The sequence below is a fragment of the Syngnathus typhle genome, linkage group LG1, assembly GCF_033458585.1.
Source record: "Syngnathus typhle isolate RoL2023-S1 ecotype Sweden linkage group LG1, RoL_Styp_1.0, whole genome shotgun sequence".
Lineage (NCBI taxonomy): Eukaryota > Metazoa > Chordata > Actinopteri > Syngnathiformes > Syngnathidae > Syngnathus > Syngnathus typhle.
The window spans coordinates 23866167-23892141 of NC_083738.1; the positions used below are offsets into that span (position 1 = coordinate 23866167).

Genomic DNA, 25975 nt, shown 5'->3' on the forward strand with positions numbered 1-25975 from the left:
TTCACACATTCACTGTATATAATCAAATTGTCTTTATTTTTATTCACGTTCAGATTACTATTATCGGACGTCTGATGTATTGATGTCTTAAATGGAAGTTACGAATGGTTGCACCGGAAGTGCAATTGTTTTCTGTGTTCTGATTGGCTCGTGGCGGCATCTTTCAATGTTGCCGTCGGCCAATGAGAGCACAGCACCTGCCTCGTTGGTTCCGCCTTCCGTGGGGCGCACTATCCCAAAGCGAAAGGACGCATCTTGGAATTTAGGAATCAAAACGGACGGAAGCTTTTGGATTGCGGCGTGCAAACGTGCCAAGTGAGCGCCTCATCGTGTGAAGAAACTGGCCTGGCAAAGACTTTTGAGACTATTACGACTGGCCTGAAATGGTGATGAGATGCATCCGCGGAGTGCTTCTTGAACCCGCTCCCAAAAGCCCGTGAAGCAGGCCCGCCCGTGTTTTTGTTTTCCTTTGAGCGGCGCTCCATTTCCTTTCCTTTCCTTCGTTTTCTTTTCTTTTTTTTTTACCCCGGGTCGCTCTTGCAGCCGATGATGAGCAAACATGAACGGGAATCACTACAAAGGCCACGAAGTCAGCTGCTGCATCAAATACTTTATTTTTGGATTCAATATCCTCTTTTGGGTAAGCGAGAAGGCCCGCGCCGTTGTATCTGTGCCAATTCCAATCGGGATGAATCCAAATGGCATTAAAAGACGCGTTTTGTTCTGACAATAACGGAATGGAGCCCTGCTGGTGCAATACCAAAAGATGGGTGACAGCTGCTAATCGGCTTGTTGGCGTCCTTTACAGTCAGCCTGACAAAGACGTCCAGAACAAGTTTAGTGCAAAGCTCCAAGTCACTTTCCGAAATATTATTCGGACTTTTTAGATATTCCCTGTGTTTTTTCTACTTTTTGTAGCTTCTCCATCTTTTTTTTTTTGGTGTGTCAATTCTAAAAAGTAAATCTAATGCTCAATGCATGCGTCAGAGATTCTGAGTGCTTTTTATTCGACCTTCTACAAATTTCTTATTGTTTGGTTTTGCAGCTGCTGGGCATGGCTTTGGTTGGAATTGGCTTGTGGGCATGGAGTGAGAAGGTGAGTGGAGACTCAATCATTTCCCAAAAATAATTATGATCCGGTTAGTGTTTTGTGTCGTATCGTGTCAGAAAACATTGTTTACTGTTTTCCCAAGCTAATATTGCGAAACAAATGTATTTGGATTCAAGGCAAAGATAAGCAGTTCGCTTTCATGGAGGACTACAGAAATCCAACATCGACTGTTAAGAATATGGAATTCCGAGCATTTCTGCAATTTTAAATACATTTGATTAGCTCTTTATTAATTGTGGCATCATAAGTTGAGACATTCTGGTTCTGAAAAACCCTGACTTGACAGCACCCTCCACTGGACACGTGTCAAGTATTACACATTTTTAAGAAACATTCTCTTACCTCGGTTTGCCTCTCCTCAGACGCAATTTGTCTGCATTTTTTTTGCTGTGTGTCTCCTCCAGGGGGTTCTGTCCAACATTTCATCCATCACTGACCTGGGTGGTCTGGACCCGGTGTGGGCCTTCATGGTGGTCGGGGCCGTCATGTTCATTCTGGGCTTTGCTGGATGCATTGGAGCGCTGCGGGAGAACACTTTCCTGCTCAAATTTGTACGTTTCGGGCAATTAGCCAGCACTCACCTTCATTCAGTCATGATGGATAACCATCGACTGAACTTGAATGGCGGTCTTCCCCGTGTGGATGAAATCTTTTCTCCCTGCAGTTCTCCGTGTTCCTGGGAATCATCTTTTTTCTGGAGCTGACCACCGGAATCCTGGCTTTCGTCTTTAAGGACTGGATCAAGGACCAGTTGAACTTGTTTATCAACAACAACATCCGGGCTTACCGGGATGACATTGACCTGCAGAACCTTATCGATTTCACTCAGGAGTATGTAAGTGCAAATCGTACAGTCAGTGTTGATTTAGAAAAGAGGAAGTCAAGCCCAATATTTTTATTTTAGAATGATATTTTCTGTGCAGACCAACTAGTTGAAACAGTGTTGTGATTAATGTTTTATTTGTGAAATATGAATTCAACAAACTTCACCTGTTTTGATCCATCTCAGTGGACGGCCATTTTGCCACTTGCTGATGACTGAAAATGACATCACGCTTGTCGGCAACTGCGATGCCATTTTCGGTCGATAGACTAGGCAAAATGGCCGCCCCTTACCGGCGCTGTAAATAATGTAACATGCCTTTTTTGTTCATTGCCGCGTTTCAGTGGGAGTGCTGCGGTGCTTTTGGAGCGGACGACTGGAACCTCAACATCTACTTTAATTGCACGGATGGAAACCCCAGTCGGGAAAAATGCGGCGTTCCCTTCTCCTGCTGCACCAAGGACCCCGCGGTACGTCCATAGACGCCTCATCTTTATGGACATCTTATTATTGTGCTGATACTGAAACAAGATGGATGACTTTTTTTTGTTCGTGTCTTTAGGAGGATGTAATAAACACTCAGTGTGGATACGACGTTCGAGGCAAACCAGTAAGTGTGTTTTTAATTGACATACTCATTAAATGCAAATGGTCTGTCTTTCATTACCTTCATTTGTTTGATGACGATTTTGCGCAGGACTCGGAGCAGAAGGATTACATCAACGTGAAAGGCTGCGTGCCACAGTTTGAGAAGTGGCTACAGGATAACCTCACCTTGGTGGCGGGGATATTTATCGGCGTTGCGTTGCTTCAGGTGAGTCTCGCTGACTTGTATCGCTTTTCTTGTACTTAACATCATTCATTCAAAGAGTTGCTCTTTGCAGATTTTTGGAATTTGTCTGGCGCAGAACTTAGTGAGTGACATTGAAGCCGTGCGGGCGAGCTGGTGAGTTACGCCAACAAAGCTTTTTTTTTCCCTCCGATCGGTTCGTCTTTATCTTGACACGTTGTAGCTTCCATTTTGCTACCTGACCTATGGCCCATCGTCATACCATCGTTGAATTTGTCCAACTGCATCGCTTTACATCTTCCTTCCTCTCTTCTCTGGTCATCCTGACATTTTTTTCTCATTGTGGTAATATTTTTGGTGAACATCAAGCTCAAATTACAAATTTTTCCAGCTGCGTAGCCTATTTTCTGTTCTCTGGTTACCTTGAGAACAAATTGACGTCATAGGTTCCTCCAAGCAGGTAATACAGGAAGTCACTTCACCCCTCTTTCTCCCCACCCGTTCCACATGCTCCATCAGGGTTCCCCCCCAACTCTCCATACGTCGACACCCGCCACACTCGGGCAAGAACGTTCCGGCGTACTACTCGTGAGGCACATGCCATGCGCGTTTATATCCGGTGGGTGTTGATGTGAAATTTGCATTAGTAGTTTGCACCACCAGTCGTTTTGTACGAAAAGAAATTGTAATTTCCTAAAGGAAAAAATGCTAATGAAGACAATCGCATCTATTGTCAAGGTGACTCCGAATCACCTGCAGTACTCAAGATTGGTGGAGCAGCCAGGACATTTCTCACGTTAGCATCAGTGCTTTGTGTCTTCAGTGTGACGTCGCTTAAGTATGTTGTGATGTCTTAGCATGCTCGCTACTCAATAATTTTTCCCCATTGTCGTTTGCTACATTATTGCCAATGACACCCAAAAATCGAGTATCCACAACAAAACAACCGGATAACATGATTTTTCTCTGATTTTGGTCTAGTGGATTTTGACAAGTCAGCTGCAGGACTTGAGGCCTCCGTGAGGACGTCAATGAAGGGGACATTCACGTGCACTACTCACTGAGCTAGCACCTTTTTAAGGTACTACGACTACGACAACGGTGTGAAAAGGATCATGTATGTACAGTATATATACACGTGTAAAAAGAAAACATTGCCGTCTTTGGTTACTGTTGTAGTTGAGACACTGTTGCCGTTAAATTAGCTAGTTGTCTATTTACCATTACAATCAATAAAAAGAGCAATACGATTATTTTCATGTGGGCAACCAGAAGCTAGCCTCGTTAGCTTACCAAGCTAAGCTTGCTAGTAGTTCAGACCCACGTTAGTATTGAATGTTAGCATTCTGAGCTAACATGGCTAACACATTGCTTAACTTAGAGCAGTCAAACATGCCTCTTAATTCTTGAGGGATTCAAATGAATGGTTTTGATAAATAAACAGCGTTTTGATAAATGCTTTTAACATTAGATGAGTATTTTCCATAATGCGTAAAGTTCATAACAAAGCCCTGCTATGGTTGAATATTTGAAACGGTGTTTAAAAACATAACATATTGTACTTTTTTTTTTTTTTTTCAAAGGCTATTTTTAAACAACAAAAAATAGTTCTTGTATCAACTTCTATACAAGTGGGTCATGACCTTGCAACAACAGTAGCGAACCACTGCTTTAGCATTACTGGTATTTTAGCTCCAAAAAAAAAAAAAAAATCTATTTGCTTTACAATATTTGATGTGACTTTTTACGTAACCAATGAAGTGTTTGAGGGCGCAAACTTTACCCATGCAAAACGTTACATTACTGATGATGTTTCACGTATCAATTTACCGTAATTTTCGGACTATAAGTCGCACCGGAGGTTCAGTCGCACCAGCCATAAAATGCCCAAAAAAGTGAAAAAAAAAATAAAAATGTATATAAGTCGCTCCTGAGTATAAGTCCCCCCCCCCCCCCCCCCCACCCAAACTATGAAAAAAACCCGCGATTTATAGTCCGAAAATGACGGTACAGAACTCAAGTCGTTTGAGGGTACAATTTATTTTTCTAGATTTGGACATTTTTGACTTTCGGAGGTCTTTGACGATGTGAAGTATTTAGGATACAACTAGGTGTTTTTTTGAAGGCTTTTAATGCACTGTTTTAAAAACGAGTCAATAAGGACTGCTACACGTTAAGTTTTGATTATTCGACAGGAAATGTCATGTTTGATCATGTTTTTAACTAGGTATTATATTTGCTGCTTATTTGTGACGTACTCTATCTAACTGCACTTGAATCAAACCTGACATAAGCATCATGTACGGAGTTGTTGGGTTTTTTCTAAACTTGACTCACCCACTGAAAAAAAGGCATTGTATTTGATATGTTTCACGAGTGTGTCATTACTTCTCACTGGCCATTGTACTACCAAATTGGGTAGTTTTAGATCACAGTAGTTCCCACTAAAGTATTATTTATGATATGTTCTCATACATTACCTTGAAAATGAGGCTGCATTGAAAATAAACGACTGAAATGTGGATCAAGATTGTGTGAAAGAGCTTCTCTGCATTCAGCGTAACATAAAATACTTCTAAAATCCCGATGATAAAGAATCAAAGAGATGTACCCCCGCTACCTATCATCTTTTAATTATCTTGTTACAATCTTCCAAATGTACAACTTTTTGACATTTACAACAAACATTTACGCGTATAGTACTTTTATGCTGTTGCTATGGATACGACTCATTAAGAGCACAAATCTGATAAATAACCATTCAAACTTGTTTTTTTTTTTTTAAAAAACAGCAACAATGATATGGTAACATTTGTCGTGGATTGGGACATGCCAAGATTTACAGTATATACGATGTATATGATAAAGCAATCTTCAGAGATTCATTGGGGGGGCCGGCTCATGCATGTCTTCACTGATGTGCATTGAATCACCGACGCTAGCTGCGCTTTTATTCACTGCTGAAAGTCTACAAAAGAATATTTTCCCCTTTCGTGCTCCCAAATGAGTAACCTCATAATATATCAACAGGTATTCGACAATTCACAGGCAGGGGGTGGGGGGGGACTCATCTGTAGAGCCGACTGTTCCCACAGGCAATGATGAAAACACGAATGATTTGCAATTTGGTCTAATATGCGTAACAATCAAGCAAAAGTCCTGGAAAACTCCTAGAAATGGCCCGAAAAGACCCTCAAATGGCTGCTTCAAGCCAAAATGGCTGACTTCCTATTTATTTTCAGGTAGGGGCTTTTGAGATGTTTTGTGGTTCTACCCATGATGAACATGCCTACCGAATTTAAATATCCTGCCTTGGCTGGGTTCTGTGGAAAAGGATCCCCGCCACAGATAAGTAAACAAAAAGCCGATCTGTGAGTCATTTTCTTAGTGAATGAGACGTGACTCATGAAAGGTGCCTCCGTTCTTTTGTTCTGACTTTCTCCATAAATCTGTCGACCCAATGTCAGCAGATGGAACACGTAATGATCAACATAAATAAAAAAGAAACAAAAAAAGAAACAAATCAAATCCCAACAAATCAAATAAAGGTGGATACGACTGGAGGAATCAGCCTATTTAGAGCAGGGGTGGGAAACCTACCTGTGTCGATGAGAATGCGTAATGTCCCGTGCGCGGGTCAAATAATAAAATAAAAAAAAATCAGGGGAAGTGGGTGAAATTTCTAGATAAACTGAAAATAATTAATTTGACTTTTCAGCTTTGAATGCATATATCAAATATTTGCAACGCTTTGAGAGTGGTGTATGGTGTGTGGCATGCTGGGTATTTCTAAAAACCCAATTTTTTTTTTTTGGGGGGGGGAAAAAGCCAAATATTTACTAAAGAGAGGATTTCATAAAAAGAATAAAAGGGTTTCTTGCGTCCAGCTGTTCAATAGTCTTTCCCGCAACATATCCAGCGTATTTCTGATCAAATTAAAAAAAAATTATCTACTGTTACACGACCGTATATCATGGCATGAAAATAAATTTGATATGTAATCATTACATGTACCCTGCCCAATTTTATTTTGAAGTACAGTACGAAAAATACTGTCGTTTTTTAAATCCACGATCCCACTGCTTCTACTGACGTTTTAGATTTATGCCGTACTTTATGCACGTGGTTTCAAAGTCAGAATTTTGTGACTGACAGCACTAACATGTACAAATTGTAGGACTGAGGAAAGACTGACGCGTCCTAATCTGCTACCTTACCTTAAAAAAAATCTCATTATAATGGCTTTTGTGGCTTATGTGGTGGCAAGTGTAATAACATATTCATACGCGACATAAATCAGTCTGTCCTTAGCACGAGTCAAGAGGATGTCTGTGTGGCAGTTAATGCAACATGGTACCTTGGCACATGACGATGGGCTTACAGTACAAGGGGTAGCGCATTCATCGGGCGTTTGGGTGCGGTGGGCTGGGGGTTGTGAGAGGAGGGTGGGTTGACGGCGAATCCGGGCCACTTAGCTCTGAGCGGTTAGCCTCTGCTCCGTGAGCGACGCCTGGTGGGACACCGTCTTGTTTTCGTGCGAACGAAGCTTGGACACCACGTCGATGAACGCCCGGCTTTGGACTTCTTTGTGGAGGGGCTCTGAGAGCAGAGAGGAGGAGTCAACGCTTCTTCCTCAACATCCAAAAACAATCAGCACTACATTTGCTATTTAAATATTTTCAAGTCAGATACTGATCTAAACCCACTAAAACAACAAAACTAAACCATAATCCCGTGCACTGTGTGTGGGTGGTCTCACCGGAGCCCATGACAGCACAGATGAGGATCATGGAGTTGTATTTAATCTCCGGCGCACTCCTCTCATCCGACAACAGCTTATGAAGCACAGCAACGAGGTTGGCTCCTTCAAAGTCCTTCTCCGCTGCAACTTTGAATGGATGATGAGAACAATTCAGTTTGCGGATTGATTCAAACGCCACCGTCGTTTCTGGACATTATTCTCACCCAAATCGAGCGCCGCAATGAGGCCCAGCGCCACCAGTGCTTCATTCTGCATGATCATGTGCTCACTGGTTGCCATGGTGACTAAGTGCTTGACTCCTCCTCCCTGGATGACTGTCCTAACAACATCCTGAAAAAGCACATTAAATTTTTTTAACAATCAGTCCAAATCAGCTCAAAATATTTGCTTCAAACCAAAGTGGCCTTGAGACCTTGCTCTTGCTGTGTCGGATGAGAGCGGAAAGAAGCCTGTTGGACTCGCCCATCACCCCAGCGTGATCTTTGGCTTCGCACCACTCCACCAGCCGCTCCACCAGTTTCCCGTTGGTGCCAAGCTGGTCCGCTGCTTCCACTGCAACAAATATTGAGCGGGATTTTCACGACCACTCGCTCTATACGGAGATCCCCCCAAGATAATTGTGGCCTTGCTGTGCTGCTACGACAGGAAAGAATGAGAAGACTTCTACCTTGTGTGTCAATGAGCATACGTAAGGTCCCCAGAAGCTTAAACTGGACAGGCGGCATCTCAGACTGCAAGAACTTCAACACCACATCTGCAACTCCAGCTGACAGCATCTTGGATTTGTTCACAACTGGCGGGACATGACACGCAACATGATCACGGTGGAATCTTGGCCCTCCTATGAGTAAATACGTCACACGACTATACTATACGTTTCTATACGCGGCCGGTCAAAAAGCTTGGACCTCAGCGCCGAGAGAGTGTGTCCGAAGTAAGATTCGGCTCACCGGGTATGGCCAGGTTACGAAGAGCACTGAGAGCTGCGTGTTGAACTGTGACGTTGCCTTCGTCGATGTGCCGATCCAACAGCTCCAAAAGCATCTCCACGATACCAGTGTCCACCATGTGGATGCAATTGCCATCTGTCCACAGGGTGAAAATAAACAACGGGTTTGGGGGTTGAATTATCGGCACGATGGAACAAACCGCCATCTTCGTGAGGTCTTACCGTTGCGGGCAAAATTAGCAATAGCAAGCGCACCAGCCAGTTGCAACTGGTGGTTGTGCGATGGGATCCAGGAAAGCACCCTCTGGAAGACACTGCCCTTCCCTCCCTCAAACAGCTTCTGCATGGACTCATCTGCACAGACGGTCAAGAATTATTCACAGGGATGGAGCCGGAGCGCAGATGTAAAAAGCGACTTTTTACCTCCGAGCAGCAGGAGCACCATCAGGTCAGAAGCTGTCTTCAGCTGGGCAACATCCTCTTCCCGCTTGCCGTCTACAGTTTGGCCCACCACCTCCAGGAGACATTCCACCAAGCCCGCCTCCACCATCTGCAACTTGATCACATCTGGACAGGAGCGAAGGGCAAGGATATAGATGATGTGAAACATTAGCACGGAACAATATCATTTGCTTTTTCTAACTCTAGTAATTATACCCTTTCTTATTATTAATAATATTTTTTAAATAGAAAACTAATAGACAACGCACTCAGAAATGTTTAAGAGAAAAAAGAAAAGAGAGACAATTATGGCACATTACCATTTTCTGCGAGAGGAGCCAGGACCTCAAATATCATTTCTCTCTTTTCATGCTCCACTTGTTTCTGGAAAAGGCGCACCAGTTCCTCGGCGATGTTGGTGGAGGCAAACTGCTCCTTGCTCGACTCTGACAAGACAACAGAAGCTGTTTCAAAAATTGCAAAGGACGTTATATTCAATAACCATTTTACAATCCACATTTTAATTTGTCTGAGCGATTGCTTTCGTGGCCAAGTCCGAAGCACGTATGCAGAACAGATGGATGGCGCAAAATTTCAAATTTCTTCCTGGGTCCGGGCTAAGCACTCACCGAGCTCAGCTAAATTCCCAAAGGCGATGAGACACATTTCCGTCAGGGCGGCGTTGTGGGAATGGATGCCGAGCAGCTTCACCAGAGTGGGGATCACGCCCATGCTGATCAGCTGGCCTTGTAGGGAATCTAGAAGGGAACGTAAAATCGGAAAGACCATTTGTTAAAACTATTATGACTGTTCAGGACGCCATTAAAGGTTGTGAACACCTTCAACACATCTTCCACCAAAGGGCCCCAAATGGGTCGCAGGTCCATTTTTTTATTGCCTCGCTGTGTTATTGATTAGTTTATGAAATCTATATGTCGATCTAATTTCAGAGGTGAAACTGGGGGGAAAGAAATAGCAGAGCATGGCAGAAAGATGAGAAGAATGAAAAACGGCTGAGCTTTTTTGGGTTTGGTTTTCGTTTTGATGGCGTACAGGAGAAGACCGGCGTATTAGATGACGGTTGTTCTGATGGTCATTACCATTATCATTGCTATAGTTCATCAGCATGCCACAAAAGACTGTCAAGAGCTTCTCATTTTCCGGCTCTGTATTTTGGGAGAGGGTTTTAATGTGTTCAGCTACTATCTGAGCCCCTCCTGCCAGGTCAACTGCACTCCTGCCCTCATCTGCAAAACAAAAGAGGCCGGGACAAATAATCAACCACAAAGGGGGAGGGGGGGGGGGGAATAATAAGGAAAAGAACCACTAGATAGAAAAAAAAAAAACACGGAGTTATGTATTGTCCTATTCATACACTATCTCTGTAGCGTAATACAGTCAGTCAAAAATATTTTTGTTGTTAATTTCTTGCGCAATTAGTGTTTGTCAAACATTGATGATCCACACTCCTGACAATAACATTTTTTGTCACTAATAGTACAGAGAATGATACTTCTGACTTTTATTTTGATCCGATTTTTAGCTAGGACACCTCAGACACTGCGCTAGCTCATGTAGCTTGCCTAATTTTTCGAGCAATCGTCTGCAAGTGAAGAGCAAAAGTCCAAAAGATAACTCCAGAAATTCTTGTCATTAAATGTGCATTGTTGTTGATTTCAATTTTAATGTGAGGAATATGCATACTTCACAATTGAAATGCCCGTATGAGAAACTAAAGAGAAGCTCTATTGTCTTTCCCCAGCACCATTTTAAACAGGAACTGGATGAGGGACACGCTTCTTTACACTCCTACCATTCAGTCCATAATCAAGCCAAAACAAATGTCGCATCCCACGGAATTCCACAGATGAGCGGGCTTTTCAGCACGGAACGCGCCAGAACCGACAGCTGGTATTTAAAGCTCGACAGCAGGCTGTGCTTTAATCCGTCTTTTAAACGTATCAAGTCGTACAAAAATTCAAAAGCGGTTTGCATATCGGAAAGTGTCCAATCCCCATCCTTCAAAGAAGAAAACATAGCAACCATTTAGTATATCAATTGCTGTCTGAATCAGGTCATCTGCATTCCCAGGAAACATTCAATGTTTTATTGTTTTGAAGCAGACTGACGTTTACAGTAACCGAGACGATCTGCGTTACTGACGGCTCTGCTGTCCCCCCCGCAAATGTCACATTCCAAAGCACACAACGCTGGCGACCTGTTGGGCCCTGAAACCCAAAACCAGCTTCATGGGATTCTGCGTTCATATGGGAGAGCTACTTACGGCTGTCATAACAGATGTTGCCAAGAGCCCGGCCCGTCTGCAGTAGAATCTCCTGATCGGTGGAGTTCAACAGCTGAATGAGTGGAGGGATGAGGCCAGCTTCCACACAGGGAGTTCGCATGAACTCTAGGGGAAGAAAAGACTGTCAGTGCAAGTTATAAACCCGGGTGGCTCAAACTGAGTGTCATCTAATCTCTCTACTACATGTGGTTCAAAAATATTACTATAAAATGGCTGCTTCAAAACAAAATGGCTGACTCCCTATATGTTTTTTGCTTGGAGCTGGACCCTCACCATTTTTGGCCACCTCTGCGATGATATTGGCAACTCTGGGTGTGCAGGATGACTGGGGGCTGAGCAGAGTGGCGAGGAGGGGAAGAACGCCCATCTCCTGGACCTTCACACTGGCCTCCGTGGCTACGGGAACCACACCCAGTTAACGGTAACCGTTAGAGCTCGGCTGAACACGTCTGGAAGAGTCCTTACTGTTGTTGAGCAGAGCTTTCAGCAGACAGTCCAGACAGCCGTCCACGCTGTCCGAGGCGCTGTCTGTGGACGCCAGTTTAAGTTTCGCCAAGGCGTCACTCAGGTTGTCTGGAAGCAAAACGTTTCAGCTGAGTGATGGCTGCATTAAGAGATTCTTACCCCATCGCACATTTTACCGCAGCACAGACGTAGTATCTATAAATCTGATGCTAAAATGCATTGTTACGTTTAATATCACAATTGTGGGAATTGAACATACGGCACAGTCAGCAGTTTTATTTCACTATACCGTATTTTCTGCACTATAAGGCCCACCGGATTATAAGGCGCACCTTCAATGAATGGCCCATTTTAAAACTTTGTCCACATATAAAGCGCACCGGATTATAAGGCGCATAGAATAAATGACTCAATGTTGCTCAAACGTTAATGCAATCACAATATATTGACAGTCAAAATAGTGAAAACAATAACAATGTATCAATAACTCAACGTTGCTCAAACGTTAATATCACACAACACACAAAATACGTAAAGCTTACTTTAATAAATTAGTCCTCATCCACGAATCCACATCGGTCTATATATAAGTCGCACTGTCGACTTTTGAGAAAATTGGAGGTTTTTAGGTGCGCCTTATAGTGCGGAAAATACGGTACATGATGTAGAAATATGGATGTACAGTAGTGCTTTGAAATCCGAGTTTAATTCATTCCCTGACTACGTTTGTAACTCGGACAGTATCTCAATTCATCTTTTCTCGCTGAGATGACTGCATGTAATTTAAAAAAAAAAAAAAAAAGAAAAAAAAAACCACTCCAAAAACGAGAACCAACCCTTGGCTGCCACCAAGCCTTACCACAATGGCTTTTCAACAATAAATGCGCAAGGGTGAGTTGCTGACCGTAACTTATTAGTGACTAGTTCAGTTGCTGGTTCTGACTGACAGCTAGTATGTGGCCCTACTTTACCGGAGCCCTGACCTAAATGAAGAAGGGGAAGCTCCAGTGAAGTAATATGCAGCCGGGGATTGTGTTGCGTAACAGCTGTAAAGATGAAGGAGTGCCATCTGCACCATCAACGGCGCAGCCGGCGGTGCCATTTCGGAAGATGGAGCCCACACCCAAGCCTCCCGAGAAGCAGTACACTATTTACTGCCGTTGCAATGCAGCATCCTAATCACACACACAAGCCCGTTAGGCTGCCATTTCCCCAGCGCGTCGCTAATAACATAGCAACAGTGACAGGGGCTGTAATGACGTCATTATTAACAAATACCCGCCAAGGTGAATTAGATTGTCAGGCTAGCTTGTTAGCTTCGCCGTCTAGCGACTCACCCATCTCGACGGGATGCTGCACCGGGAAAGAGACGAACGTGGGGGGGTGTGGAAGCTCTCCAGCTCGTCGTCGCGGGGTCTATTGAAGGCCAGCTCCCCCCGCGCATACACATACGCGCCGTTGATGCTGCTTCTGCGTCTTCTGCTTCTGCTTCACGCCACGCTTATCTTATCCACACAACGTCTTCGCTGGTGTGGCGCGTGAGCTAACCAGTTAGCAATGAGCCAACCCAAGGGTAATAATCTGCGATTCGCTGTTGCTATACGATTAACTTCCTGTCATTGCCACCCCAAGCCAAGAGTGGAGGTTTTTTTTTTTTTTTTTAGTAAGAGCGTCCTTTAAACTAAAGTACGGTGCCACTGATGAGTGTGAGCACGGCAGGTAAGAGAAGTTTTCCGGATAAGATTTCACAATAAAAAGGCGCAGGCACTCCCTTTCAAAGTGAAGGCGGCGATAAATCGATAAGTAAACACTTCCGTCTTGGCTTTCAAAATAAAACGTCAACGCATCAAATGGGAACGGAGCTTTTTTCTTTTTTCAAAATATTCATATATCCACATGATTAACGTCTGTAATGATGTGGTTCAAATCAAATAAATTGGTTGAATCTTTTGTTCTTAACTTTCAGAATTTAAAACATTTGAAAAGCTAATCTTTATCAGCAGATACAGATGAAATTCACCTAATTTCCGATCAAGTCATTGTGATTGGGTCAGGGCGACCCTATATCATTTCTTTTATTCGCCTTTTTCTCGTAACAGTTCAAAATTGTTTTCTAACATTCCCTCGATTTTATTGTATAAATTGTTCCCCCCCTATTTATACTACAATTTAAATCGTTGCCCTGTCTTACAGTTTTAATCTTGTGAAACTAATCATCTCCTCGTAATATTGCAATTTTAATCTTCTGTAAAACTGCAAAATTTCCCCGTCTTCATGACACATCAATGTCACAATCCGGGTTTGTTGATGCTCTACTTTTTTCTGTTGCAATCTCCTTAGAAAATACTTTCGGGCGTAGTCTCGTGAACCAGTAACTTCTATCACGTGACTTTTCGATGTTTGCGCTTCCCTCGGGTTTGTGTGCGCTTTTCTCGTCAATATTTCATTAGTTGCTTTTACCAGGTTTCAACCCCACCCTACCCTTAATATTAACACCTTATACTCAGATTTTTTTACGACCGTTTCCTTTCCTTGTAACATTGCGTTTTTTCTCGGTATATTCTTTTTTTCTCTCTCTCGTTCCGTTATGTGCAGGTTAATGTTTCACCCCATTAGTCATCACTGTGACCCTTTTGTGTTGGATTCTAATTTCCAGTAGGGGAGGCGAAAATGTCTGGGACACCTTGCTCTCCATCTTTCCTGTTTCGCGCGCGCACGTAGCCGTCCTTCCTCACCCCCTCCCTCCCTCCCTCCGTTTCTGGCCATCAGCAGCGTCTGACGCGACGCAGCAGAGCCTCATCTGCTCGTGACATTCTGGCTTTTGTGTCCGAGCGAGGAAGGGGGGAGACCTTCTTCGTGGACCACCATGGACATGATGGGCGACAAAGAGCGGCGACGCCTCAGTTGCAAAGGCTTGCTGAAGAAGAACTGGCTGCTGATCGCCACAGTGGTATCAGTGCTGCTCGGTATGCATGCATGTGCATCCATCTCCATTTTCTCCTTCAGCCTCTTTTGCGGTGCACGCCGAGAGCATACGTGATGTTTTAAATGAAGGGTGGGGGAGCCTTTTCCTCATCGGGGGCCATCCAGAATGCATAAAAATAAAATAGGATGCAACCATTCAAGCAGCACTTGTGTATTCTACGGTGTGGTTCCATCTTGATTTGACTGCATGCCACCAATTCCATTTGCAAACAATAAAATGAGCACAATAAAGCCCTTATCGGAATAAAGTCCGAATCTTTCGTCATTTGGGACTTGACTCATGTAATGTTACGACATCTGTTGACATAGTATTACGTTATTCTCGACGTTTTGACTTTTTGCTGAGCTTTTATTTTCGTGACATAATGTCATAAATTCATGGTCATAACATTCAATTTTTTTTTTGTAATATAACTTTATTCTCATAACATTACAAATATGTGTTGTAATAAGTTGTCTTTCGTTGCAATGTTCTCATAGCATTACACCTTTATTCTTTCAGCAATACAAAATGTTTTCTTATGACCTTAGTCTCGTAACATTACGGCTTTTTCAGATCTTTCCGATTTTATTCTACCCAAATTGTGTCTTTATTCTTCTTCGAATGTTTCGACTTTAGTTTTGTACAACTCTAAAACTATTTTTGTAACTTAGAAGATTACATCTATATTCTTAGGATTTTCTCACAAAATTACTGTCCATCTTTATTCCTATGACTTTTTTTATCTCATAAAATGATCCCTGTAATACAATGACTTAACTTCACTCTTGCCACATTGCGGATAAAGTGTTTTAAAGTCTCGCGAGATTTGTTAAAGCCTTGTGTGCTTTTGTCATTTGTAATGGTTGCGTTCAATCAAACCGGCGTTATACGAGCCATATGCGGTAGTTACAATCAATGGCTAATAGCTGAGTTGAGCCTTTTTTTTAATGAGGACACAACTCTTGTACTGTACGTGGCATACCATTAGAGCGTCTACCTCCACAATTGTTTTGTTGTTGCAATTATGTCCAGGGATCAGTCTGGGTGTTGCCGTAAGAGAGTACGCCTCTCTGTCCCATCTGCACAAGCAATATTTCGGCTTCCCGGGAGAGATTCTGATGCGAATGCTAAAGCTGGTCATCCTCCCGTTGATCATTTCCAGCATGATAACAGGTAAAAACACGTGAGACAAATCGTGCGAGCTGTATGTTACAGTATGTGCGTCACGTGCACAGGTGTTGCTGCCCTGGACTCGGAGGTGTCGGGCAAGATCGGGCTGCGAGCTGTCATTTATTATTTCTCCACCACGATTATCGCTGTCATCCTTGGTGAGTTCAATGCGCATGTGTTTTGAAATACACTTGGGCGGTAGCGGGTGATCGCCAACCGGACCTTTCCCCATATCATCTTGAGAAGCTTGTTATTTTGAACAAAAACTGCAACGTCAAGGCTTAATGTGACTTTGACACGAAGCAAGTAAAAAATAGATATACCGTTTTTTCCCATGTATAATGCGCCCCCATGTATAATACGCACCCTAAAAATGGCATGTTGATGCTGGAAAAATAGCCTGCACCCATGTATAATACGCACCCAAATTTTGACTCCTACTTAAATCCGTAAACGTAAAATTATTTCAGAAAAAGATCATCTTTGGGAACAACCGGATGTTATTCTGCCGGTCTGTATCACTGCGCACGCGCTAGCAAACTCGATAGCGAAGAAATGTTTCGGATTTGTCTAGGGTACATTGTGACAGCAAACGAGCAGGTGATTGAGCAAGCGTCTGATACGAGAGCATTGTGTTCGTATGGAGCGTGTTTGAAGTGAACAGCAGAGAAGAAAAGGCATCTGTAATGGCGGCCTCCGTATCATATCCGGATTAATGTGTACCCATGTATAATGCGCACCCCAGATTTTAGGACAATAAATTAGTTAAATTTTGCGCATTATACATGGAAAAAAACGGTATTTTAATATTAAATATATTTTTAGTACGGCTCCCGTGCCGTAGTCTGGACACCTTTTTTTGGTCAAATCAAAATAGTTGATGGCATCCCTTGTGGACCCTTGGCAGGCATCATCCTAGTGATGACCATCAAGCCCGGAGTCTCTCAAACAGCGCAGCACATTGACAGAGCCGGAACCACGCCCAACGTCACCACCGTTGACACGCTGCTGGACCTCATCAGGTGTGTCATTGAAATATTTCTGTTTGCATTATAACACATTTCTAACCGTCATTTCTGATCAACAGAAATATGTTTCCGGAAAACTTGGTGCAAGCTTGTTTCCAGCAGGTAAGCCAAAATACACCAGCGGGTGGCCCTCAGGTCACATGACGCTAACAAGTCTCTCACTTTAGTACAAAACCAAGCGCAAGGAGTTGGAGCCGCCTCAGAGGGTACCGGTCGCAGGTACGGACATTCCTCCTGTCACAAGTACGGACGTTCCTCCTGTCGCGACCACTGTCTTTGATGCCGTGGAGGTAGGCAACTCTTACAATTTATCGTGACATTATTATTTGAAACGTTAGCTTTACAGATACCAGGTCTGCCACATATTTGATGGTATTTACATTTATTTCCATCAGCAATTCATGGAATTTGTTCCTGGACAAGACCTGGATAATTTGTTTTAATGTGGCCCCTATTTTTTCAAGTCAAAATGTTTTTTCTTTGAGGCGCAGCCTGGATGCTAGCATGCTTGGGGGCGGGGCAAATCTGTTAATTCACTTAATTGGAGGAGATATGGAAATGTGAATAAACCGCCTCCTTGTACTCACTGCGGTCAGAACATCACCATAGACTACAAAATCAGCGGGACGTATTCGGACGGAATCAACGTTTTGGGCCTCATCGTGTTCTGCGTCGCGTTTGGACTCGTCATCGGGAAGATGGGTGAAAAGGGACGCATCCTTCTGGAGTTTTTTGATGCCCTTAACGATGCCACCATGAAACTGGTGCATATAATTATGTGGTAGGTGGTTTTGATTTTGAAGCCATTTGACTGTGTGGAATTGAATAAATGGCAACGGGATTTCTGATTAGCATGCTAATAGCCAATCAGAATGATCGATTGTCACGGACATCAACTTGCATACTGCATAATGGTACCATTCACTGTTTGTTTTCTTCAGCTATATGCCAATCGGGATCCTGTTCCTAATCGCCGCCAAGATCATCGAGGTGGAAGACTGGGAGATCTTCCGCAAGATGGGTCTTTATATGGTAACGGTGCTGAGCGGGTAAGCCGGGCTGGATTTATACTTGACATTAGGGCCAATTCTCCCGTCCAGTGGCCACAGATAAGCCAAGGACATTTTGAAACTGCTCAACCTGCACATAGCGTAATGAAAGCTATAAGATCACACCTGTAAATCTAAGGAAGGGTCAGTACATTCTCTGCGGTAAGGTCTCAAGAAGGATACGGTTACACACTTGGACCATTATCCAAGATCAGTGGCCTTGTTTTGCTGCATGCTTGGAATGGGCAAAAGGAAGTCGCATCACCCACCATGCGCCGTTGTTCTCGCCGTAGACTCGCCATCCACGCCATCGTCTGCCTGCCCCTCATCTTCTTTGTCATCGTGAGGAAGAATCCGTACACATTCACGCTGGGGATGGCGCAGGCCCTTGTGACGGCCCTCATGATCTCGTCCAGGTATTGTTCTCTTCATTCCCCTTCTACCTTCTCGGACGACTTTAGGGCGAGTCTGCTTTGAAAGAGGATAAAGAATACGGTCTACATGTGTCGCTGCATCATTTGTGTTCTAATATCCGTTGCTTAAAGCGTTATATCTATCCATGCTAAGTGTTAGCCTGTCAATGGCTTTTCCCATTATGTTTTAGCACTATGGAGCTATGTGGTTGCACATCCAAAAACGTGCCCGATAGCAGTGTTGCGGTAGGTGAACGTCGGTGACTAGATGATGTGTTGCAGCTCTGCCACCCTCCCCGTCACCTTCCGCTGCGCTGAGGAAAACAACCACGTGGACAAGCGCATCACCCGCTTCGTCCTCCCCGTGGGGGCCACCATTAACATGGACGGCACGGCGCTCTACGAGGCCGTCGCCGCCATATTTATCGCCCAGCTCAATGACTACGCCCTGGATGTGGGGCAGATTGTCACCATCAGGTATCATGCAAGCTCACCTTCTGTAATCTCAGCTGCCCCATGTGACATGTCCCTTCTTCCATGTAGCATTACCGCAACTGTGGCAAGTATCGGAGCTGCAGGCGTCCCGAATGCGGGCTTGGTCACCATGGTAATAGTTTTGACAGCCGTCGGACTACCCGCCAGTGATGTCACGCTCATCGTCGCTGTGGATTGGTTGCTGTAAGTGATAAGTTTCCAATCAGATGGCCTGGAAGCTGCTTATCATTATCATGTTGTTTCCTCTGCCACGAATATGAGGAAACGTTTTATTTGAAAAATATTCCGTACATGTGGTTCTGCCGCAGAGACCGTTTCCGCACCATGATCAACGTGCTGGGCGACGCGTACGGCGCCGGCATCGTCCAGAAGCTCTCCAAGCGCGAACTGGAGAGGATGGACCTGATCTCGGACGTGGATGTGGCAAACCCCTTCGCCTTGGAGGCTACGCCCGACGGCGACGAGTGCGACAAGAAATCCTACGTCAACGGGGGATTCTCCGTCGACAAGACGGACGCCATCTCCTTTACCGAGACGTCACAGTTCTAGAATCCCCACCCCACCCCCTCTCCTCTCCCCTGACCCCGCCTGAAGAAAGTGCCATATACTCCGAGGGGTAATACCTTCTATCAGCACCTATCATCAGCAATAGCAGCTTCCATTCATCATCACTGACATTTACTACTGATTTCAAGTGCTTCCTTTTTACACTGAAATGATACATTTATACTCCAGGAAAAGTCCTTTAGTGGGTGGATGGATGGATGGATGGATGGATGGATGGATGGATGGATGCGAGGTGTGTTTATTGAGCAGCGACATTCCACAGCGCAGTTTTATTTGCTTCTGAGTAGAAATGCACGGCTCCTATTAACTATTTGTACAGAATGTTACAACTGTGCCAAGCCTGTGAAGAGGTGAGTTGACTTGAAGGTTCGAGTCGTGAAACACTGTGAACTTTGGCCGCATAATAAGCGTACCGCCCTGTTCTCGAGAGAATTTAAGCCCAACGCGGGGAGGGGGGGAGGGAGTCTAATTGCGATATTACGAGGGGAAATGATTATGAGATTAAGGTGGTGAGAAAATTTTTGGTCAAAGGGGTCATATGAGGGGGGAAAAGTCATAAATTCAAATTGTAGAGGCAAAAGTTGTAATTTTGTAATGTTACAAGAATGAGATGTAATATCGGAACAAGTCCAACTGTTGCGGAAAAGTCGTAAAGTTTGAAAAAAGCGGTAATATGAGAGAAATGTTGTGAGGTCACGGGGAAAATAATATTAGAGAAAAACATTAATGTTGCAAAAAAAAATTGTTAATGAGAGAAAGATTGCAGTTTTTTTTATGAGTCAAATGCGATGAGGAAAAAGATTAAGAGTGGAGTATTACAAAAAAACAGAGTTAGTATTCTGTAAGGAGGAAAAGTCGGGCGGAATATTGCCAAGTTGTGATTTTACAAGGTGGGGGCGGAATTGCAACTTCAGAAATGGCAGTCGAGAAATTAGTCGGAAAAAATGGCAGCGTCGTGTGAAAAAGAAAGAAAGTGGCATGTTATAAGAAAAACCAAAAAAAACCAAATAGGAATTTTTAACACTTGCTTTGAAGAAAATACCATATTTATTGTAAAGAAATATATTAATATTGTACTACACGACACTATTTAATAATAAAATCAAAATGTTCATAGGCAATGCAATGAGAATGTGGGAATGTTATTAGGAAACAAAGATTTATATTTACGAAAATTCAATATTTTGCTAATATCGTCCTATACTTGAATGCTATCATATTCAAATTATGTGCAGAATACAACATTATATTAAAAGTAGTAAATTCTCCCGAGAACAGGCTTCTTGAGTAGTGTCTTGTATTTAGGCTGTTACAAACTCGATAAGAACTTTTTTTTTGTGCGTGTGTGTGTGTGTTGTTGTAAAGCAGCCAAATTACGCACACCGAGGAGACCAACGTACTGTACTCTATGCTCTTGTGACCTCCAGTCAGCTTTCCAAGTGTCACTCCGAGACACGACTTAATATCCTCTAACGCATTTTTGCCATCGAAAGCAGGACAAGGTTCTTCGGAGCAAACGTGGCTCGAGTGCTTGATGATTTTGTCGATTCATGTATTTGCTGTCCAGTATATGAATAAAAACAAGTCGCTTCCAAAGCACAAATGACTATTGATTGTTGCCAAACGGGTAATTCGCCGGGTTCTGTTATTTACGAGGTGGTACGGGAAGAAAAAAAAAAGCTGACGGAAATAGAAACCCGCTTCAGCACATCTCGTGCAATAGATCCCAATGTTCTTCTCGTAGCCGCTGATGTACGGCCGTGGACACTCGCTTCGCCGTTGGCCGTTAATGGCCTTGCCTTGATTTAACGCCAGGCGCCGCGTGAAAAGTCAATGCGCCTCCAACATTGCTTGTAGCCGATCCTTCCACAGGAGCTTATCGACTCCAATGTCGTTAAATTATGAAGAAAAAATAAATTACATTTGCAAAGTTGTGCTACGACAAATTAAAAATTAAGATAGTTACATTATAGTTATAAATAACTTTATAGGCGCTAAAAAGATTGATTACGTGTCATATTTAATCTGAGATATACGTTTTAATGTTTATTTTAAAAATATCTTGACTTTTTTTTTTTTTAGTACATTAGGTTTTGGGGATTTTTTTTTTTTTTTAACTTTTGACCTATAAAGCTTGCGCAATACAGATTTGACCAAGTTATAGCAATGAAATTCCAGGAGAAAAGTCCACCTTTGGCTGAGCAGTTTACTTCCAGACCTGATATAATATTGTCAACATTTTTTGCCCAGTGTAATTTGAGCAAAAAAAGAAAAGAAGAAAAAGTTGATTCCAAATTAATTTGAAGAGAATCAAACTGTAATTTTTTTCACAAAAAAAGTAAGATTTTCAAAAATAAAATCATTATACCATGAACCTCTTTGTTTATTTGACAAGTGGGAATAAATGGCCATTTATTCTAAAACAAAAAATATTTTACAAGAATAAAGTTGTAATATTGCAATTTCATGAGAAATGGATGAAAGGAAAATTACTTTAAGAATAAAGTTGTAAGATCACAAGCATTTTTGAAAGAACGAAGGCGCATTATGAGCAAAAAAGTCATTCTACAAGAATAAAGTCGTAATATCAGAAAATTACACAAATCTTTAGAAATAGAACATTTCCCACCTCAATAATCCAACTTCATTCCTGTAAAATGACAACTCTGTTTTTCTAATATGTCTGTGTAGCATTTTAATAAACATCTACACATTCATGATGTCATCCCAATGGATTTGAAATCAATTTGGCACATTTAAAAAGCAAAATTCATAATATGGAAATGAAATGCCAAGTTAACTAAGGAAAGAGTCCAAAAGGAAAATAAAGCTCTTAATAAATAAATTATCCGGTAGCACAATCTCGGGGCTCACTTGTCGTTTGGTTGGGGCTCCTCAAGGTCCGAGTGCTCCTCTGGTTGGTCCTCTTGGCCATCCCCGTCCGGGTCTGCCGACCCTGAAGTCACGGCCTTGGCTCCTTTCCTCGGAGGTAGTACGGAGAAGAATGCGTCCTGCCAGCTGCCTTTCTCCACATATGCCAGGATGATCTCAAACACTGACGGGAGAAAAAAAACAATGCATGCAAATCCTGACAAGACGAAACTAAGAATAGGAGAACATTTCAATACCGTGGTTGACCGCCAGAACTTTGCGACTGTTCATCTGGACGAAGCTGTCGAGGGGAAGCTGGGCGTGACAGAGTCCCAGATTCTGGGCCCGCTCCATTGTTATTCCCTGCAAAGTCGGCACAGAGACAGAAATGAAGGTGGGCAGGGAAACGCACCTTGAGGAATACCTGGGATATTATCCGAGACAGCTTTTGCCGCATGCGATCCAGACCTTGTGATGATTGTGGTCCACCAGCCCGCCAATCACGTACGCCTTTTTGGGGTCCAGTTCTTTCAGCACGTTGGGGGAGTCGGACGTCAGGTAGACCACATCCTCCTTAGCCAATACTTCACTGTAGTGCTCCAATTTAATGTGGATATCCTGTGCAAACAACCATATATTTTTTGAGTGAAATTACAAATAAATATAAAAATATATATATATATCCTGGAATTACTTCTTCTCATGAAACATCTATTTTCCGAGAAATAATATGACGTTTTTTTGTCATATTATTGAAGAGGTGTGCTCACTTTCCAGTTGATCCATCCTTTGTCTTTTTCATCCATACTCTGTTTGAGTTGTCCTCCAAGGCTTGTCAGATAAAACTGGACAAGAGAAACAAAAAAGTTATCTGTAGTCCTGTATTGGATAAAACACATCGTTTCCTTTGATGCATTCAGTGCAGCGTGTTTTTAATCATTTGAACCAATCATTACAAACACGCTCTTTTTTTTATTTATTCAAAGCCCGTTGTCTCTTCTGGAATAAAATCTGACAAAGTGAGCGGCAATCCACCTGGACTGGATGAGAGGCTCGTCTGTTTTCAGCATAGCATCTCTGGATCTGCTTGTGGAGCTTGTGCACATCCTGAGGAGAGATCAACTGAGAACTGGGACGGAGATGTTGGAATGGATCCAGTTTACCTTGGTTAACATGAGGTCGTCAAAACTGCAGTCCACCACCAGCCTGAGCGAGGTGGGCGTCACCTCTCGCCGTGGGCGCTTCTTGGCCCCGCGGTCTTCACCTTCATTCTCCTGATGATTGTTTTGCCTCTGGATCCGCCGCTGCTGCTTCCTCTCCTTGCGCTTCTGCCTGTACCACCACACGTCAAGTTAATCAGGCAGCAACATGATCTCTTTGTATGAGAAACTGAATCTGTAAAATCCAATATTTTTACACTTACATGCTTGGTTTAATCCAGGTACAATTTCATTTAATTATTTATTGCGATTTATAATATGATAATAAATTGTCTTCTTACTTTCTCATCTCCCTCTCCTCCTCCCATTTCTGCTGTTTTAGAAGCTTTTTCCTTTGCCTTTTGGACAAAGGTTGCTTCCCGGTCGCTTCTTCGTCTTCTTTGTCAACCTCCACTATATTATTTTTGAGAACATGATGATTATTTTGGATTTTGTTGTCATCGGTCTTCACGCGGTCCTCATCATCCATTTGTTAATTTAAACGTTCTACCGTGAAACGCGCAAAGTAAACGACTCAGCAGTGTTACTATTTGATTATTTTAACACCCGCATAAGGAATAAGGTATGTTTAAATACAATCATGAATTCAACCAACGATTGTAATCAGAAGTCAATTCTAACGCGTAAACAAGCACGTCAACGTTCATCTGAGTTTACACATGGCGGCGCGTAATTCTGACGTCATTTAAACGCGCCTGGTGCGTTCAAATGCCTCCGTTCACCTTACCGTCGCCGTCATTTCAATTACAAATTACATTAGTTTCAAAACTGCGTTTCGATTAAGGTTTAGTGTCTTAATGGGGGATGTCAACAGTTTATGTTAGGATTCGGAGTTACTAAACCAAACTAGCTTTAGCCTTTTAAACATAGGTTAAGTGTGAAAATGATGCTTTCAAGGCTAATTTTGAGGTTAATCGCTCGAGTCTGCCGTCATTCCATTTTCAATCACTTTTATAAACCATCCCTGTTTTCACCCTTTGTCTTTGTTTACATCCAACCACGAATATATCCCTTTTTCTTTCCTTCCTTCCACTCTGTCTGTGATACAAATTGTTTGCTCCATATTATCCTTACTTAGGATGGACCTTCCTTCATGCATCCTTTCTTTTACACATCCTTCTTTCGTACAATTCCTACTTTTTGCCACCTTTCCTAACTTGCATCCTCGTTTTCCCTTCCTTCCTTCCTACCTTCCTTCCTTCCTTCCTTCCTACCTTCCTTCCTTCCTTCCTTCCTTCCTTTCTTTCTTTCTTTCTTTCTTTCTTTCTTTCTTTCTTTCTTTCTTTCTTTCTTTCTTTCTTTCTTTCTTTCTTTCTTTCTTTCTTTCTTTCTTTCTTTCTTTCTTTCTTTCTTTCTTTCTTTCTTTCTTTCTTTCTTTCTTTCTTTCTTCCTTCCTTCCTTCCTTCCTTCCTTCCATTTTACCTACGTTCTATCTTACCTTCCTACAGTCCTTCTTTCCATCATCCCTCCATTCCATCCATAGCCTTTTATTTTTTTTCATTCTTGAAGTCATGTGTATTGTCTAACCTGGATGATGACATGAAGTATTTTTCCCAATATTTCCATGTTAGTGTTCAGAAAAACACTTAAGCACACATCAGGAGTCATTGAGCAGTAAAAAGGAATGGAAAGGATGAAGTGCTGCTTAGTCAGCGAGGCGGTGGCCAACTTGAACACAACGCACTCATGCTTCTCTTATATAATCCACCAGTCACACCTTGTATGTACTGGACAGTTGCCATGACGATAGACGCCATCAGTAGAAACAGGAAAATAATTGACCGTCCATCATCAAAAATCCTCACTATATTACACTTTTTAAAAATATATTTTTTAATGCAATTTTGCAATTGGTTTTGAGGACACTTTGGATGCTTTTGCCATGTGTAACCATTTATAGCTTGTTAAAGAAGATCCCAGGGCTATGTAACTAACAACGAACAGATGTTTTGATGCATCTTTTTATATTTAGAGACAATTGTTCTAGTCTGTCTAAAACTTTCCTTTTCCATATATGGTGTGGGTGCCTAAAAGTCTTCCAGTTAGATAAGAAATGATCCCATTGGGACAATTTGGGGGTTGCCAAATGTCTGCCCCCCCTCCCACAGAGAATGGAAAAATCATGCTGCTTCCCGTTTCTAACCAGATGCTTGGTGAGTAGCATGATAAGGAATGCTAGTATTCCCTTGAAATTATGTTCTTTTAATGTGTCACCCTCCAGAGATAGCTCACATGTATGACTGTATTAACGATAAACTAAATAACAATTTTTTTTACGTGCGTGGGGTATGCAAAAAATAGCATATGACGAGAATGAAGTTGGAATTGTACCTCGGGGAAAAAGTTGTAATAATATCTGTGGAAAAAACGTGAAAAAAAAAATACGTTGCGACTCATGGGGTTAGTACGTGGTTAGGAAAAGCTGGCCATCGTCAGTCCGGTCAAAACCAGCTAGCAAAGTTGAGGAATTCATGCCGACTTATGTATCTGTGTGCTTGTGGTTATTTTTAAACAAATAAAAATGTATTTCAATACCTTCAGATACGAG

General features: G+C 42.6%; 4 protein-coding genes across 6 annotated transcripts; 2 read left to right on the forward strand and 2 right to left on the reverse strand.

Moving 5' to 3' along the window:
• The first annotated feature begins 191 nt into the window (after positions 1-191).
• On the forward strand, positions 192-5252 carry LOC133165015 (tetraspanin-5-like). 2 transcript variants are annotated; one of them, XM_061294370.1, is made up of 9 exons: positions 192-640; positions 1046-1096; positions 1516-1662; positions 1776-1946; positions 2279-2404; positions 2497-2544; positions 2632-2748; positions 2819-2880; positions 3244-3698. In XM_061294370.1, the coding sequence occupies exons 1-9, from the start codon at positions 560-562 to the stop codon at positions 3314-3316; spliced, it is 876 nt and encodes a 291-aa protein (XP_061150354.1). In that variant the 5' UTR covers positions 192-559; the 3' UTR covers positions 3317-3698. The 2 variants fall into 2 exon arrangements, with proteins under 2 accessions (XP_061150354.1, XP_061150353.1); XM_061294369.1 differs by lacking the exon at positions 3244-3698 and adding an exon at positions 3706-5252 and having other exon boundaries at positions 194-640.
• Positions 5253-5341: 89 nt separating this feature from the next.
• rap1gds1 (RAP1, GTP-GDP dissociation stimulator 1) lies at positions 5342-13416 on the reverse strand. Of its 2 annotated transcripts, XM_061294287.1 has the most exons (15): positions 12984-13416; positions 11647-11754; positions 11455-11577; positions 11161-11286; positions 9977-10123; positions 9506-9634; positions 9197-9322; positions 8859-9002; positions 8658-8789; positions 8437-8571; positions 8154-8279; positions 7899-8038; positions 7690-7816; positions 7484-7612; positions 5342-7323 (listed from the first exon to the last, which is right to left on the reverse strand). In XM_061294287.1, exons 1-15 carry the CDS (start codon positions 12985-12987, stop codon positions 7196-7198), a joined length of 1824 nt encoding a protein of 607 aa, XP_061150271.1. In that variant the 5' UTR covers positions 12988-13416; the 3' UTR covers positions 5342-7195. The 2 variants fall into 2 exon arrangements, with proteins under 2 accessions (XP_061150271.1, XP_061150273.1); XM_061294289.1 differs by lacking the exon at positions 9977-10123.
• A 1061-nt stretch (positions 13417-14477) lies between these two features.
• On the forward strand, positions 14478-20933 carry slc1a1 (solute carrier family 1 member 1). Its single transcript, XM_061294299.1, has 12 exons — positions 14478-14612; positions 15647-15787; positions 15850-15942; positions 16692-16806; positions 16872-16914; positions 16980-17102; positions 17409-17593; positions 17754-17861; positions 18155-18277; positions 18557-18751; positions 18818-18952; positions 19078-20933. Exons 1-12 carry the CDS (start codon positions 14513-14515, stop codon positions 19316-19318), a joined length of 1602 nt encoding a protein of 533 aa, XP_061150283.1. The 5' UTR covers positions 14478-14512; the 3' UTR covers positions 19319-20933.
• On the reverse strand, positions 18189-24105 carry trmt10a (tRNA methyltransferase 10A). The gene is made up of 8 exons (XM_061294348.1): positions 23709-24105; positions 23371-23539; positions 23243-23314; positions 22978-23052; positions 22676-22825; positions 22465-22570; positions 22211-22391; positions 18189-18329 (listed from the first exon to the last, which is right to left on the reverse strand). Exons 1-8 carry the CDS (start codon positions 23894-23896, stop codon positions 18290-18292), a joined length of 981 nt encoding a protein of 326 aa, XP_061150332.1. The 5' UTR covers positions 23897-24105; the 3' UTR covers positions 18189-18289.
• Positions 24106-25975: the final 1870 nt, after the last annotated feature.

What these genes read in the sequence shown, in the direction of transcription:
- rap1gds1 (XM_061294287.1), bottom strand. An exon ending in GGCTCCTCTCGCAGAAAATG is followed by an intron (nt 9,003 to 9,196) that starts GTAATGTGCCAT and finishes GCTCCTGTCCAG; the next exon opens with ATGTGATCAAGTTGCAGATG. An exon ending in TGCTAATTTTGCCCGCAACG is followed by an intron (nt 8,572 to 8,657) that starts GTAAGACCTCAC and finishes CCCTGTGGACAG; the next exon opens with ATGGCAATTGCATCCACATG.
- trmt10a (XM_061294348.1), bottom strand. Translation starts at nt 23,896, where the DNA reads ATGGATGATGAGGACCGCGTGAAGACCGATGACAACAAAATCCAAAAT. An exon ending in ACGACCTCATGTTAACCAAG is followed by an intron (nt 23,315 to 23,370) that starts GTAAACTGGATC and finishes ATCTCTCCTCAG; the next exon opens with GATGTGCACAAGCTCCACAA. An exon ending in AAGGATGGATCAACTGGAAA is followed by an intron (nt 22,826 to 22,977) that starts GTGAGCACACCT and finishes TTGTTTGCACAG; the next exon opens with GATATCCACATTAAATTGGA.
- LOC133165015 (XM_061294370.1), top strand. Translation starts at nt 560, where the DNA reads ATGAACGGGAATCACTACAAAGGCCACGAAGTCAGCTGCTGCATCAAA. An exon ending in GATTCAATATCCTCTTTTGG is followed by an intron (nt 641 to 1,045) that starts GTAAGCGAGAAG and finishes TTGGTTTTGCAG; the next exon opens with CTGCTGGGCATGGCTTTGGT. An exon ending in GAAGCCGTGCGGGCGAGCTG is followed by an intron (nt 2,881 to 3,243) that starts GTGAGTTACGCC and finishes ATGCTCCATCAG; the next exon opens with GGTTCCCCCCCAACTCTCCA.
- slc1a1 (XM_061294299.1), top strand. Translation starts at nt 14,513, where the DNA reads ATGGACATGATGGGCGACAAAGAGCGGCGACGCCTCAGTTGCAAAGGC. An exon ending in CTGTCTTTGATGCCGTGGAG is followed by an intron (nt 17,103 to 17,408) that starts GTAGGCAACTCT and finishes CACTGCGGTCAG; the next exon opens with AACATCACCATAGACTACAA. An exon ending in GCCCTCATGATCTCGTCCAG is followed by an intron (nt 18,278 to 18,556) that starts GTATTGTTCTCT and finishes GATGTGTTGCAG; the next exon opens with CTCTGCCACCCTCCCCGTCA.